Raw genomic sequence first — 16043 nt, 5'->3', positions numbered from 1 at the left:
AAGACTAGCGGGGACTCATACCCATTGGCTCAAACAGGAAACTACCCATCAATTACTCACTTTACTTTTTTCGGTGTCCTCTATATTTTCTCTCAAGGTTCCAGTCTTCAGAATTCCACTTTCTGGTTGTCCTTTAATCTTAACAGGCTGTGAAGTTGTTAAAATGTCAGAACTGTAAGAAAACCAACTTCCCCCAATACAAAGCTACTTCTCACAGGCTACCATAATCAAATCCATAAGACCAAAAGTGTGAAAGGAAGAAAAAAAAAGAGGCTTTGGAACATTAAGTCTATTCTATTGTCAAATCAAATACGTTTCATTTAAGGGGCCCATGTGGGAGACCATGTGGCATTTTCTAACAAAATGGGTTTTGAGGGGCTGAAGAGATTGTACAGTGGGGAGTTTTTGACTTGCATGTGGCAGACCAGGTTGGATCCCGGAAAACGCATGTGTTCCCCTGAGCCCTACCAGGAGTGATTCCTGAGTCCAGAACCAGGAGTGAGCTCTGAGTGGCCCAACAAAATTTTCATCAATTAGTCTGGTTAAAAAAATGTGAAACACAACTTATTGTAAAACACATAATAAAGTCCAAGTATAAGAAGATGGTCACTAGTATGTTGTTTTCCCTAATTTCTTTTGAATATTTTCCTTTTGCTTAAGAATATGATGGTGATTAGCATGACAGTGGGAATTGAAAAAAAAAAACAAGTTATATTAAAGCAAATCAACACAGATTATATGGGGTGGTGATGTAGCTCAGTGACAGTGCAAGATGCCTGTGTACATGGTGGTGGGTACATTCCCTGGAACCACACTTCAACCCCTCAAAAAAGATTCTAGAACTTTAGAAAGTAATATTAAAAAGTGCAAATCCACTCTATTCATGGACCTGCCACTATTTCCATTTTTCTGAGGGGTGGAGCCTTCCAAGCACTGCTCAGCAGGCAATACTTGGCCAACCAGACCAACATGGTTCAATGCCAGTGGTGCGGGGGGCTACCAGGGCATAAAAGAGGAAAAATGAACAAACAGCATGTACTATAACAACACAGAATTGTGGGAATCAATATTGGGGTGTAAGACTAAATCAACAACAAGAGTAATAAAGTCATGACCAGTATTATTAGATAAATGGAGAAATAACAAAATGGTACATTGGACCAAAACGAAAATGATCATGTACAAAGATAAATGTGGGGCCATTTAAGTGCCCCTAATTTTGGCCAGTCTAAGCAGACACAAAAATCTTACAAATAATACCTAATTTTCTGTCCAGAGAAGAATATACGCTAAAAACTCAAAATATACTTAAGTGAATTATTAAAACTATGTAATTCCATTTTCAACCAACCAAAGAGTAGGTGAGCACATCAGATGAGTCTATAACACTCGACCATCCACTGGAGATTTAAAAATGCCTGCCTGGTTGTGGGATGACTGAGTTATACACCCATTTCACAGAGCTGGCAATTTGTATAGTTTCTGCCTGTACCTTGCCTGCACTTGAATCTCCTGGCACAGAGGCCTGGGGCACATCTGTCGGCTTTCTCTGCAGTTCTGGGGTCGGGTCCCCTTTCCCTCTGTCTTCCACAGATTTCTTAGCATCAGTAGTTTCATGTTCACTCTTATTCTGTCTTTTCACTCCTGTTATCTCTCTGCCCCTCTTTGCTGAGATTTCCTTCTCTTCTTTCTTGGCCTGTTCACTTTCTCTCTTTTCTATTTCTTCTTTTCCTTTTTGCTGCCTTTCTGTGACTCCATTTCCTTCAGCTTCAAGCTTCTCTCTGATTTTCTGTTCTTCCCTCCGAAGTTTCTCTTTCTGTTCCTCTTGAAGCCTTTCTCGGAGTTCTTTTTCTCTCCTGTTTTTCTCCATGAGCAGAGCAGTTTCTGCATGGATAAGAGCTTTTTCTTCATCTGTTAGCATGGTAGTTGGAGATATAAACACAGGCTTTGTGGAACGATCGGGAACAACTTTTCCATTCTGAGACTGCGGCTCATAATCTGTATTTTCAGATTGTATTCTATGATCTTCGGGCAATCTGACTGCCGGTTTTTTTGTACGGTCAATCTATAACAACAAAAACAGAGCAAAATACACTTTTGCCAAGACCCAGGATACATTACCACTACTTCAGTTCTTGAAATCAAGGTATGCTAAAAGAATCATCACACTGTGGAGACAACTGCTACAACCTCCGTGAATGTCATGAAGGTCAAGATTTTTCACAGGCACTTGAATGGGAAGAGTCAACTACTTAACCTCCTCTTGTTGCCACACTTTCAGTTCATTCTGGTGTGTTCTACATGGAAGAGTCCATTCTAAAAAAAAAAAAAACTACACTTGCGAGTACCTAGACTAAGCTTCATTTTCTATATATCCAATTGTCCACTCTGTATGTACAACATTAGAGTTCCACATAAACCCAGTAAGACAAAAACAAATATAAGATCCACAGTTTAATTATATTTTAAAAATGCACGATAATTTTCATGTAGAAAACTTCAAAGTATGTTTGACAAACCATATACACTTGTTGAAAGGAAGTGCAGTAAGACAGGCTTATTCAGAATTGCTTTACCATGCATTTTCAGAAAACTTAAGTCAAATGCTAGTCTTAAATGTTTATCTGAAATAGTAAAATTGGAGAACCTTTATTTTTTTAAATTAAATATTATTTTTTGGTTTTGGGGCCACACCTGAAACCCAGTCAAACTCAGCAGTGCTCAGGGGTTACTCCTGGCTCTGCACTTAGGAATCACTCCTGGCAGTGCTAGGGATTGAACCAGCTCAGTTATGTGCAAGGTAAATACTATCTACAGATAATACAACTGTACTATCTCTTCAGACCCTGGAAGACCTGTTCAAAAGGAAGAAATAAGATGCCTGCTTTATTTAAAACAAAAATAAAACACTACCATGGCCATAAATTTTACTTATATCCCCAGGGACTTGAGGAATTGCACAGGGGTTAAAACACTTTACATGAAGCCAACCCTGATTCCACCCCCCCGCACTGCACAGTCCCCTGATCATTGCTCCAAGTGATCTGTGAACATAGTTGGGTATGCATGGCACATTGCAGGAACAACCCTCCCCCCCAAAAAAAAAGGAAATCTCTTTATTTTGTATTTATGGTCTCCTCTAAGAATCAATGGTCATCCACTACAAATGTAAACGTTCCCAGGCAGGCAGCTGCTCAATGGCAAGAGCCTGGGCTCTGCACGCGGGAGGTTCAGGTTCAAGCCCCAGCACAGAATAGCTCTCCAGGCAATGCAGGGAGCAGCACAGACCCAGGAACAGTTTTCAAGAGGTGATGGGAGTGGGCCCTTCCTGAAAATTATTTTTAAAAAGAAAATACTCTTGAATAGTATATGAGGAAAAAATGTTTAAGCAAGTGCTAAAAAAAATCTTGTTGGAAAATATATGTATGAACTTCATTTAAATAAAAGAAAAGAAATATCTATAACATCTTGGATATTCAAAACATCTGAAAAGGCTTTTTAGTAACAGAGGTACATTTCAAAACCACCATAGTGACCTCAGATATGGGTCATCAGTAAGCCAACCGTTTTATTTATTTTTGATTTTTGGGCCACACCCAGTGATGCTCTGGAGTTACTCCTTACTCCTGGCTCTGCACTCAGAAATCACTCCTGGTGGGGCTCAAAAGACCATATGTGGTGCTGGGAACGGAACCCGGATCAGGCATGCGCAAGGCTCCAAGGAGACTGAATTTTAAAGAAATTTCTCAAAACAAAGTATCTACCAAAGCCAACTCTTCTCACTAATATTTTTCTTCCTAAAATGTTAAGGTTATTTAATTTCTATATTACATATTTAGTATAATATTAAAACAAAATCACATACCAATGGAACATTTTTTAAGATAGGCACTGGTTGAATCATGGGCGAAACATCAGACTTAGAAGAAACAATTGGTTCAGATGGAGCGGATAAGCTCAGTGGTCCCATTCTCTCATCCTGATCATTTATCAACTCCATATTTTCCTCTACATCTATTGAAAGAGGCGGTATCTGTGCAGCAGGCTTAAAAGGAACTGGTTCTTCCAGTGAGGGATAAGTAAAATCCACTAAAATCATTAAAAAAAGTAAAATTATAAAAGAACAGTCCATCTCCAAAACAGTGTGTAACAGCTGATGCATGTTCTGTGATATTTAACCATCAACTACATGGAGACAACAACAATCTCAAAGACTGAAACATCAACTCCCAGAATGAGAACATTCTGTAATATGGATGCTTGAATACAAATGCCTACTTAACAGGACAAATGCACATGCCACCGCGAACATTACCCGGTAGAAACAAACCGAATCAATTTAAACAAAAAATTTCACATACATACATGAGATAGACACCTCTTCATTCTTGCCTCGTGGTGGCGGGGTGACTTTAGCGTTGGTTGTGTACTGGGGATAACAAAGAAGCCAATTTTCATAGCCTCCTTCCAGGACTAAGGGCTCATTGCGCAGGATTGTTTTTGTTTCCCACTGTAAGATACAGAAGTGGTGTTTTTACTTTATTTTTTAAAAATTTTTTATTTATTGAATCACCATGAGAACAGCCACAAAGCTTTCCAGTTTAAGTCTCGGTTGGTCATACAATGACCAAACACCTTTCCCTTCACCACGCACATTTTCCACCACCAAGAACCCCAGTATACTCCCCTTCCCACCCCTGCCCCTGCCCCTGCCTATGTGGCTGATTTCCACTTTACTCCCTCTCTACTTTGATCACATTCAGTATTACGACAAAAGACCCACCATTATTGTTTGGAATTTCCCCAACAATCAGACCTGCCCAAAAGGCATCATTAGGTAATTTGTTTTCTATCTTTGCTTATGAAGAGCATATGATGTTGCGCGGCTGCTACTGCGGCCACGTGATTTTGGATTTCTGATATTTTAGTAATAAGTCTGGAGGGATTACTGCCAAAAGCCACCGGGTTCTGAGATTGGTTTGTGTGCCTCGGGGATCATGGCCGTTCAGGAGCCGCAGGAGGTATTCATGGGTGACAACTCAGGGCCTCATCAGGGCGGGGGGAAGGGCCAGTTCCACCCCCATCCCATGAGGCCCTGCGTGCCTCATCACTGCAGTCTTCTACCTGGCTGTCCATTAGGCTCTGAAAGACGGTGGCCATCATGCTGCCGCCTCCAGGGGGAAAAGGTGGAGGGACAAACACCCTTCCCCTCCAGGGGCAGCATGGCACTGTAGTTTAATGCACAGATCCACATGCATATCTGTTGGGCATTATATTTTGCTCAAATTTTCCTACCACCATTCAAGAAGCCTGCCTTCCAGGTACACATGCTATAACATTCACTTTCCATTGCAGAAGTGGTATTTTTAAATACGATAGCAATGTGCTGGCAGGTCGGGCTGGTTCTTCTCCAGGTGCAGATTTTCCTTATCATTGGCAGGCAGCCCCCTCTGGGTTCCGTGACAGTGTGTAAGCGGTATGTCAAGTGTGTACTGGCACCCGAGTACCTGCGGTCTTCTGACACTCTCATTTAACAGCCCTATGTTTGGAGGGGCCCAGAATGGGAAGCAGGCAATGAGTTCAGAAAGCAGGTGGAGAGGATGGGGGTGGGGGGGGTGGGGTGCTCTTCTTCCTCGGGGTCTATTCTACTTACTTTGCTACTTTAAGGAAAATCCCTATTTATTTCCCAAACCTCTCCATATTTTAGGTATTCGAAATCAGTCAGTGTTTCTCATTCCCCGCTCCCTCCCCACCTTTTGTATTTTTTCTGAGAGTGACAGCTGACTGTGCTCTCGGATCACTCCTGGGGATGCTCAGTAGATCTGATATGGTGCTAGGGACTGAGCCTGGGGGTCAGGTGTATACCAGGCAAGCACTCTACCCCCTAAACTATCTCTCAGGCTTGTTTTTACCTGACCATGCTCCCTTCTGATCTTATTTCCTTCCTCTGGATACTTGCTGGCTCTGGGTTCATGCTGGGGCCCATCACTTGGGTAATTTCAAATGTGCCCCCCTTGGACTATCCTGAGAAGCACTGTATCACTGTCCTCTTGTTGTTCATCGATATGCTCGAGCGGGCCCATTATGAGACTTGCTGTTACTGTGTTTGGCATATCGAATACGTCACGGGGAGCTTGCCAGGCTTTGCCGTGCAGGCGAGATACTCTCGGTAGCTTGCTGGGCTCTCTGAGAGTGGCGGAGGAATCGAACCTGGCTCGGAAGGGCCGGCGGCTTGCAAGGCAAACGCCCTCCAGTCCATCCTGAGAAGGGCTATTCTAAACACTGCCACATTTGCTGCAGACATTTTTATCATTTTACAGTACTCAGTTAAATCTGAATCTTTATTTTTTCTATTCAATTTGTAGGAATCTTCAGTTTCTTTTTCCAATTTTCTTTTTTATAGATATCGCTGTACAAGATCTTGTTTTCTTTAGATGTCTCCTCCTTTGTCTTTATTTTGGTCCCCCCAGCAGAGCTCAGGCACCTGGTGAGGTACCACTGGTGAAGGTCGGAAAGTTCAGCACTCAGACCCTGTGATGCGGAGCCACCTGTGCCTGGCTTAGCTGGACACCACTAGGTCACAGTCCATATGGCCAAGAACCAAACTCAGGGCTATGTACACCAGGCAAGTACTCCGGTCCTCTGAGCTACCTTACTGATCCAGGTTCAATTCTTAGGGGGGTTGGGGCATACCCAGCAATGCTTAGGGCTTACTTCTGGCTCTACACTCAGAAATTACTCCTGGGAGTACTTGGAGAACCATATGGGATGCCAGGGACTGAACCAGGATTTGCTGCAAGCAAGTCAAGTGCCTTACATGCTGTACTATCTCTCCAGCCCCACAAAATACAATTCTTAAAACAAAAAAAATGAAACACTTTCACCTGTACTTATATATTTGAACATTCTAGCATTCTATTTTATGCAGAGTAGTTTACTGCTATTTTGTGATTCTACTGTATTCTTTTCTATATAAACTAAATTCCACAACCAGAGCACGATGGATCTTAACAGTACTGAGTAGTAAAAAATACACATTTCTAATCAGATAAAGTTTACAGTTATAATTAACAGGAAACGTTCTGACCTTGAAAAGTGCATCTTTCAGACTCCGTAGAGTTGTTCCAACATGTAAATCTTTTGTTGAACTAAACCAGTCAAGAAGTACCACAAAATCCACACTTCCCCTCTTCTTCCATGTGTCTTTAGAATCAGTGGGAAGGTTTGTTTCAATCCAACTAGCAGTGACCCTGAAATGTATGAATACTTGTATTGGGCAAAAGTAGGCAATGCCTAACACACCAAGATCTTTTGTACAGTCTGCATCACACCAATACCATAGCAAACTTTAGGGCAGACTACATGGGGATGGGGGAGATTGTAAAGATAGCACAAGGGTTAAGGAGCAAGCCTTGCATGTGGCAGACCCAGGTTCAATTCCAGGACCCCTGAATTGCACCACTGTCTTGGCTGGATGAGAATTATCAGGAGGGGTCCCTGTCCTCCTGAGTACTGCTTGGGATCCATCCTCCACCAAATAAGAGCAGTTTCTTTCAGAGAGGGGAGACGGCTCAGAGGGCTAGCATACATGCCTTAGCCCCAACTCTGATCACCAAGATCTTGGGGTTCTCTGAGCACCAGAGGGACCGGCCCCCAGAAAATCAAGATTCCCTTCAACACTGAGACTGTCCATCAGGACGTTCAACAGCCTAGGGCTGGAGAGATAGTATAGGGTCAGGTGCTTGCCTTCCACATGGCATACCCCAGTTTAATCCCCAGAACCAGATTTGGTCTGCAGATACAAATCCCCAGAGGAGATCCCTGGGCACAGAGCCAGGAGTAAGCCCTCCAGTTAACTCTGAGATTTGGTAAGAACACTCCTGCAAAGGAAAATGAAAGGGGGAAGAATGAGCAGAGAAGTCTCTTTTGATAATTATGGGGCAGTGCTAGAACTTTGGCGGCAACAGTAAGTAAGTAAATATGTGAAGCTACACCCTAACCCTAAAGTTCTAAATAGGGCCAGAGAAACAGCACAGCAGGTAGTGCGCTTGTCTTATACATGGCCAACCTAAGTTTGATCCTTGGCACCCCACAGTTCCTGGGGCAACGTCAGGAGTGATCCCTGAATGTAGAACCAAGATAAGCCCTGAGCATCACCAGATGTGGCACAAAAACAAAAAGATTCTGGGCTGGAGTGTTAGTACAGTGGGTAGGGCACTTGTTTTGTATGCGGCTGACCCCGATTCAATCCCCGGCACCTCATATGGTCCCCCATACTTGCCAGGAGTAATATCTGAGCACTGCCAGGTATGGGCCAAAAACCAAAAAATAAAACCAAACTTAAAGATAGCAATATAATATGAATATAGTCTGATTTTTAGAGATTATTCTTTCTTAAATACTGATACTATAACGCTTTCTCTTCAAAAAGGTACTTCTTGAAGTATTCTCTTAGCACAGATTCTAATATAGGGTATCCAAATATATCCAAATATCCAAAATAACTATTTCACATATGAAGCTTATGTTTTACAAGCTCAGAAATAGGATTGTAAACAAACACCCAAGGAGAACCATAAAGGTGGCTTTATCTGGCTTCAAAAAAGACTCCAAATAACCACAAAGAGCAGAAAATGACCACAGAACAGGAGCTTTATAAGACCCTTCAGAAAAGGTCTTTTGTTCAGTTGGCAACTTTCTCTAAAATACACAATACCCACCCTGGAGACACAATACCCACCCTGGAGAGATGGCTTCTTCGGGAACACAGAGAGAGTTAAAAATTCGGGAATGCATATAATCCTGCTTTCTTCGAGCATCCATAATGATTAAGCTGGTACTTTTGTCCATCATCATTGTGTACAGTTCCTTGGCTGAAATTGATCCTTGAAATTGAGACAATGTAAGTTACAAGACACACTTAATACTTAAATAAAAGCTAGTAAAAAGAAACTTTTACAGGGGCAGAGACGTAGCTTAGAGGGTGAGAAGACATGCTCTGTATGTGGGAGTCCTGGGAGCCCTCCTGGCACCACACGTGCTCCTGAACACTACCAGTTCCTTTCCCTAATATTACCTTCCCTCCCCTGCCCCACATCAAAGAAAAAAATCACTGTTTCTGGATGAGTGAGGCATACTGGAGTGTCCCATACTTGTTATCCCAACATGTTATTCATTCACCTGATAAACCAACACTAAACATAATTTTAATTTCTCAACTCAAATTGAAACCTCGGAGGTCCAAGGATTCTTCCTGGCTCATTTTTCAGGGATTATTCCCAGTGGTGCCCAAGGGACTGCAGGACTGTGTGGGACCAGTATAAAGCCCAGGGATGCAGAGCGTGTGCTCTGGCTCACAGCACAGTCTCTGGGCAGAATAAAGAAGCCTTTTTTTTTCCCCTTTGGCTTTATGGGTCACACCTGGCAATGCACAGGGGTTACTCCTGGCTCATGCACTCAGGACTTACTCCTGGCAGTGCTCGGGGCACCATTTGGGATGCTGGGAATTGAACTTGGGTCGGCTGCATGCAAGGCAAACACCCTACCCGTTGTGCTATCGCTCCAGCCCTAAAGAATCCTATTAAATACACTATTCTCTGGTTCATAACTGTGACATCTGTTCATGCCACTGCGTGTTATGGATCTTGCTCAAACTTTGATTACACAGTCAGCACATTACCTATTTGGCATGAAAACATCATGTAGTTAATGTACAACTATAGCAATCGCCAATCTATATACTGATTTTGCTATGTATTCTAGCTCATTCAATCTACACAATAACCTTCAAAGTGATTTACTGTCCGGGATAAAGTACAGAGGTTAAGTCACTCGCCTCGAGAGTGGCTGGAGCTGCCAACCTGGTTCTAATCCCTGGCACCATATATGGCCCCCCCATGCACTGCTAGATGTGACCCCTGGGCACAGTCACAAGAAGCCCCTGAACAGAGTCAGGTATGACCTTTGTGCAATGCTAGATGTGGGCCCCCCCAAAGAAAAAAAAGGAAAAAAGAATCAGGTACCAATATTATGTCCACTTTACAGATGGGAAATTTAATGCAGAGAAGTTAAATAACTTCATCAAGAGTGTTATGGAAATTCAGAGACAGTGTGGCAGGTATTCTGACTTCTCAGTGAACACTATGCTAAACTAAACCTTGACATGAATAATGGAATCTTTTTTAATGTGTGTGGAGTCAGGGAAAGAACCCAGGGCCTCACACACACAAAGCACGAATGGGCCATATTCTCAGCCCACTGGGGCCATGCTAAAGTTTATCTACAAATAAAATAATAGGCAAGTACAAAAAGTGGCTTTGCTGTTTCCAATTGTGTATTACCAGATATTGCCCCTGAGATCAGTCTATATAGAATATTTAACACATTTTCTATGTAACTGTATAGTTTGGGGGAAATAATCCAATTGACAGAGATTAGACAGTGCTGGGAATTTCATTTCACCAGAATACCCAACCTGTACACACTTACCTTTCTCTGTGGTTTCACTTTTTTCACTGTTTTCACCATTTATCTATTTTGTAAAGGAAAAAGGGTTTTACTTTCTTGAACAGAAACAAAAATTTTCAGATAAAATTTAAACCTTAATACATCAATGAAATTGCAAATCTAGGAAAGAAAGATCACATAGTAGTAGCATTTTATAAAATTACAATTAACTAGTCTCTCAGAGAGGCAGATGATTGAAAATCTAATTATTAGGCCATCTGACATTTCTCAAACTTTTTTCATACAGGGCAAATATGATTTAAATACAATGCTAGTAGAAATTTAATATTTAACGAGAGCAATTTTTATGAAATAAAAATCCTAGTGTTCCCTCTACAGCACTCCATTACACAATTCAAGTATGTAATGAATAAAAATATTCATAAATCTACCTTTTCTAACCAGGCTAACATGGGGTAACTGTGTAAGGTATAAATTCATTTCATAGATGGGAAAACAACTTATTGTATTTATCAAAATAAGAAATATATTAATACATATTAAATGCCTCCTAACATAGTGCAAAACAAAGTGAGAGGTATTGCTTAGGAAGCATTCATAGCAAAAATAAAACTTAAACATAAATCTCTGGGGTTGCAATTCTAGCTTACAGAAATCATGGGAGATAGAAGAACAAGATACACCAAGGAAGCAATCAGTTAAGTTCCAATGGTGAGCCAGAGTTAAGAAGTTTAACTTGTGAAATGAAAGATGAGAAGAAGCATCCAAGCAGAAAACAATGGAGACTTAAGACACAAGGCTTGGGTTTCTGTTATACAATGATCGAGTACCCGTCCCTCCACCAGTGCCCATTCTCCACCACCAATGGTTCGGTCTATAGTCTAATAGTGTTTCACTAATTAAAAAATTAATTGATTTTAAAGAAGTGAAACAAAAACCATCTACTGAGAGCCACCTAATGTATATTCCATTTCTATGAAATGCCTGGAACAGGTAAACCCATCATGCAAGAAAGCAGATAAGCAGTTTCCAGTAGAGAGGAGAGATACAAGGTGTGTTCCTTGGGAGGGGATAACGTTAATATTCTGGAATAGTGCTGGATATATTGGTGCACATGATAAAATAACTGAACTATAAACTTCCAAAAGATGAATTTTATAGTATGTGAATAGTATATGCATTTATTTTAGTTGTTAGCAAAGTACTAATTGAATTCATATGTCTGAACATGACCACATAAAAACTAGCAATTTTCCTTTACTCCAACTCCATGTTAATCTAAATGGTTTTCTGTTAAAAAAAAAAAAAAAAGACAGAAGGCAACTACACAGATGAGAGAACCTGTCTTTTTTTTTTTTTGCAGAGCAATCATTTTTAATTAATGTATCTACTGTCCTTTATTTTTTTTTTTATTAGTGAAACACCATGAGGTAGTTGTAGATTTACAAATTTTTGTGCTTGGATTTCAGTCATACCATGATCAAATACCCATCCCTCCACCAGTGGAGAGAACCTGTCTTATGTCCTGACTCAAAACAAAATAACTCTAAAATTCCTTCTGAGAAAAGCTGGGAGACAGCAGGGAACATTATTAATTCTGTGAAATGGAAAAATAGCATTATGGCTTTTATGGAAACCCCCCATTTTGGGATGATGTATACTGAAATATTTTAGACTAAAATGAGGGGGCTGGAGTGATAGCACAGCGAGTAGAGCATTTGCCTTGCACGCGGCCGACCCGGGTTTGATTCCCAGCATCCCATATGGTCCCCCGAACACCACCAGGAGTGATTCTAGAGTGCAGAGCCAGGAATAACTCCTGAACATTGCCGGGTATGACCCAAAAAGAAAAAAAAAAAAGACTAAAATGATAGGAAATGTACTTTGACATAATCCAGCAAAACAGGAAAGGGGACATAAACATGTAAATGTTAGATGATCTCTGAAAATTTAAGAGTGTTTTACTGTACTCTGAAAACAAAAAAAGCTCAACAAAAATCAATCCAACAAATACGAGTTGCCCTGCTGCAGGACAGTGAAAAAAATTATTAGACTGACTTTTTATGGGCCAGGAAGGTGGTTCAAAGGGCTGGAGCAAAGATACTAATTGGGCCCTGTGCATGACCGGATACAGCCCTGGCGGCCCCCAGCAATGCTGGGTGCAAGCAGCACCTTATCAAGGAGCTGGACACCAAACCTTCAGGCCAGCACTGATGTCCAGAGCAGTGCTGGTGCCCTCACAGCAATGCTGGGGAGGGTATATATATATATATAAATATATAGCACTGTCCTCCCATTGTTCATCAATTTGCTCAAGCGAGCACCAGTAACATCTCCATTGTTAGACTTGTTACTGTTTTTGGCATATCAAATACTCCACGGGGAGCTTGCCAGGCTCTGCCATGCGGGCGGGATACTCTCAGTAGCTTGCCAGGTTCTCCAAGAGGGACGGAGGAATCGAACCCAGGTCGGCTGCGTGCACGGCAAATGCCCTACCCACTGTGCTATAGCTCTAGCCCCTAATACATATGTATATATGTATATGTATATATAACATATGTATACACACATTAAAGCCTATCTGTATAGTTTCTTGAAGTCTGTTTTTAAAACTACATTAATGATCTGAACTGTCTCTAAGACATTATGACTTATTTTATGCTTTAAGTTCTTAAACTCAAAAGACCAGAAAGATTTATTCACCTTTAAGACAGCACATGGCCCAATGTCACAACCAATTCAACTGCTACCTTTCAATGATTTTGTTTTGGTTTTGGTCTTTTGGGCCACACCCAGCTGTGCTCAGGGATCAGTCCTGGCAGGCTCAGGGTTGGCTGTGTTGGCTCAAGGAAAGTGCCTTACCCACTGTACAATCTCTCCAGCCCTCTACTTCTTAATGAAATCAATGATTCACATATAATTGGTAGCTGAAAGACACAAAATGCTTGAAAGCAGAGTCAAAGAGAGAGATAGTACAGAGGTTAAGGCAATCGCCTAATAGGGGCCAACCTTCGTTAGCTCTTCAGTATCACATACGTCCCTGAGCATCATCCAGTGACCCCCGAGCATACTCAGTAGTAGTTTCTGAGCACTGCCAGGTGTTTTCCCCATCAACCACCTCCAAAAATTAATAGCAAAAATCCTTTCATGAATTTCAGGAAGTTTCTCAGGGAGTGAAGAGAACAGATTGGGTGCATTTATGAGAAAGAAGACCAGACCTTAAAATTCATCTGTTTCAAGGTCTTCATTTGGCAAATAAGGAAACAGTTCTCCTGGGTAAGTTAGGTAGGAATAAAGCACAAAACCCCAAATATATTTAACCATAGTTCTAATCCTCTTTCCACTGCTCTAAACAAGTTTATAAAAATTGCTCAAAATGAACTAAAATACAAATTTCCACAGATGCGCTGGAAGCCTGGAATCAACAGGAAATAGAAAATTTAACTCCATTTCTAACAGGAACATTGCACTGTGTCTCATCTAGGCTGCCTGAGCAGCGAGGCCTCAATTCCTCTTCCCTCACACAACAAACTTGAAATACCTCTAGGGTTTTGTGTTTGGAACCTGGTACATTTTCCAAAGAACCTTTAGCTGATGTGCCTCCTTCCTCTCTGCCTGCTTCCTGCCTTTTATGTTTCTGCAGCTGCTCCTCCTCCTGCCGGTCCTTTTCTTCAAGTTTTTTCCGAACTTCAGCTTCTTCATATCTGGTTAAAGAGAGAAGCCAAGAGGCCTGTCACGGGCAGTCTCAGAGAAGGGGAAAATGGCTCTAAGAACCGAGTGCTCGCCTGGGGAATTTCTAGGCTGCAAAGTTTCTCCCTTCAACAGACATTCCACACTGCCAGTGTCCTCTTACGGTCACAGTCGGTGAGCTTTCCCCCATGTGGATTTATCCCCAGTTGCTCACAAATCTTGAAAAGCAGCTCTATGCTGTTTAGTGCTCAGTGCTCTTTCGATGCTATCCCCCCACCAACAGAAGCTAGCTCTCCCGCAGTGCCAGGACAGAACCAGTAGAGCATAGGGCATGCACTCCACCTCTCCTGGAGCCACATCTGGGGACTGAGGGATCTTTTCAAGGAACTGAATCTGCTGCCATTTTCTTTTTGAAGGATTTATTGTTTCCTAATTATTTGGGGAAAGAAAAATCCAAACGTCACAATTATGTTTATTATTATTATTATTATTTTTGGGTCACACCCAGCGATACACAGGGGTTACTCCTGGCTCATGCACTCAGGAATTACTCCTGGCGGTGCTCAGGGGACCATGTGGGATGCTGGGAATCGAACCCAGGTCAGCCACATGCAAGACAAACGCCCTACTGTGGTAACTGTGCTATAACTCAAGCCCCACAATTATGTTTATTATTTAGAGACAAATGTGAAAGTGAGCAGTCAACATCCATTCATGATAAAAAGTCTCAGGGAACTACATGGTACCAAGAATCAAACCCTGGTTGGCCAGGTGACCTTTAAGTTTTCAAGCACTTAACTTCAATACTCAAGGGCTTAGCAACTCCTCTGAATTTTTAACACGGTTGCTTGAAAAGATCATAGGTCAAACATGCATGTGGAGCATTGCTGGTAGTTTACCCAGTGTACCATCATTCCAGTCCACCCTGCTGTTTCTTCGCATTGTATGTGATGTTGGCTGTTGATCTGTTGTTCACATTATCACCTTGAGTACTCCTTTTATTCCAATTTTGTTACAAGCTTTTATCATGAATGGATGTTGAATCGTGTTAAAATCATTCCTGCATCAATCTTTCCTACTGTTGATATGGTGTACATTACACTAATTGATCTGCACATATATTGAACCATCCTTGCATCTCCAAAGCATATGGTCGATATATTTCTGGATTTAGTTCTGATTTCAGTTTAATTATAAAAGCAGAACTTATGGTTTTGTTGAAGGTCTTTTATGTGGGGAAGAGGGGCTTTTTTAGGCCACACCCAGGGGTTACTCCTGGCTTTGCACCTGCATTCAGGAATTACTCCTGGAACTGCTCAGATTATACGTGATGCCAGGGATCAAACCCAGGTCGGCCAGGGGCAAAGCAAACCAATCCAGCCCCATGATTTTCGAAAGTCTTTTGTTAATCAGGGATGTCAGCCTAAAATATCTTTTAAGTAGTTTCTCTGTCTGCTTTTGGTACTACAATGTTGACTTTATAGAAGCTGTTACGATAAATTCGCATTTCTGGGGATAAAAGATGATACAGGAGGTAAGGTGTGTATTGTACATGATGTCAACAAACGGTACAACCTCTGCCACCACAAATGGTCTCTAAAACACCATCAGGGCTGAGAGGAGACCAAGAATAGCCTGTGAGCACTACCAAATCACTCCCTACCCTTACTACCACAAAAAAGAATTTCTGGCCAGACAGATAGTACAGAAATTAAGGCACTCCCATACATCCTGTTGACCCCAATTTAAATTCCTAGCACTATATATGGCTACTCCTGAACAGAGAACCAGGAATAGCCACTGAGCATCATTGGATATGACCCCGGGGGGGGGGGGGGGGGAACCTGCCTAAGAAATATTTAGAAAGAATTTCCATTTCTTCAATA

The 16043-nt window shown here is 41.7% G+C and overlaps 1 protein-coding gene across 1 annotated transcript in view; it reads right to left on the bottom strand.

Moving 5' to 3' along the window:
* USP8 (ubiquitin specific peptidase 8) overlaps window positions 1-16043 on the bottom strand; it is a 61218-nt gene that overhangs the window by 21122 nt on the left and 24053 nt on the right. The window contains exons 5-12 of the mRNA XM_056135371.1: window positions 14009-14171; window positions 10489-10531; window positions 8741-8885; window positions 7088-7250; window positions 4366-4510; window positions 3866-4089; window positions 1493-2065; window positions 61-147 (exon numbers count right to left, since the gene is read on the bottom strand). Coding sequence (XP_055991346.1) covers window positions 61-147; window positions 1493-2065; window positions 3866-4089; window positions 4366-4510; window positions 7088-7250; window positions 8741-8885; window positions 10489-10531; window positions 14009-14171 — 1543 coding nt within the window. The remainder of the gene's footprint in view (window positions 1-60; window positions 148-1492; window positions 2066-3865; window positions 4090-4365; window positions 4511-7087; window positions 7251-8740; window positions 8886-10488; window positions 10532-14008; window positions 14172-16043) is intronic.

This window comes from Sorex fumeus, unplaced genomic scaffold, assembly GCF_029834395.1.
Source record: "Sorex fumeus unplaced genomic scaffold, SorFum_2.1 ptg000111l, whole genome shotgun sequence".
NCBI lineage: Eukaryota > Metazoa > Chordata > Mammalia > Eulipotyphla > Soricidae > Sorex > Sorex fumeus.
This window is presented reverse-complemented; position numbering and strand designations above follow the sequence as displayed.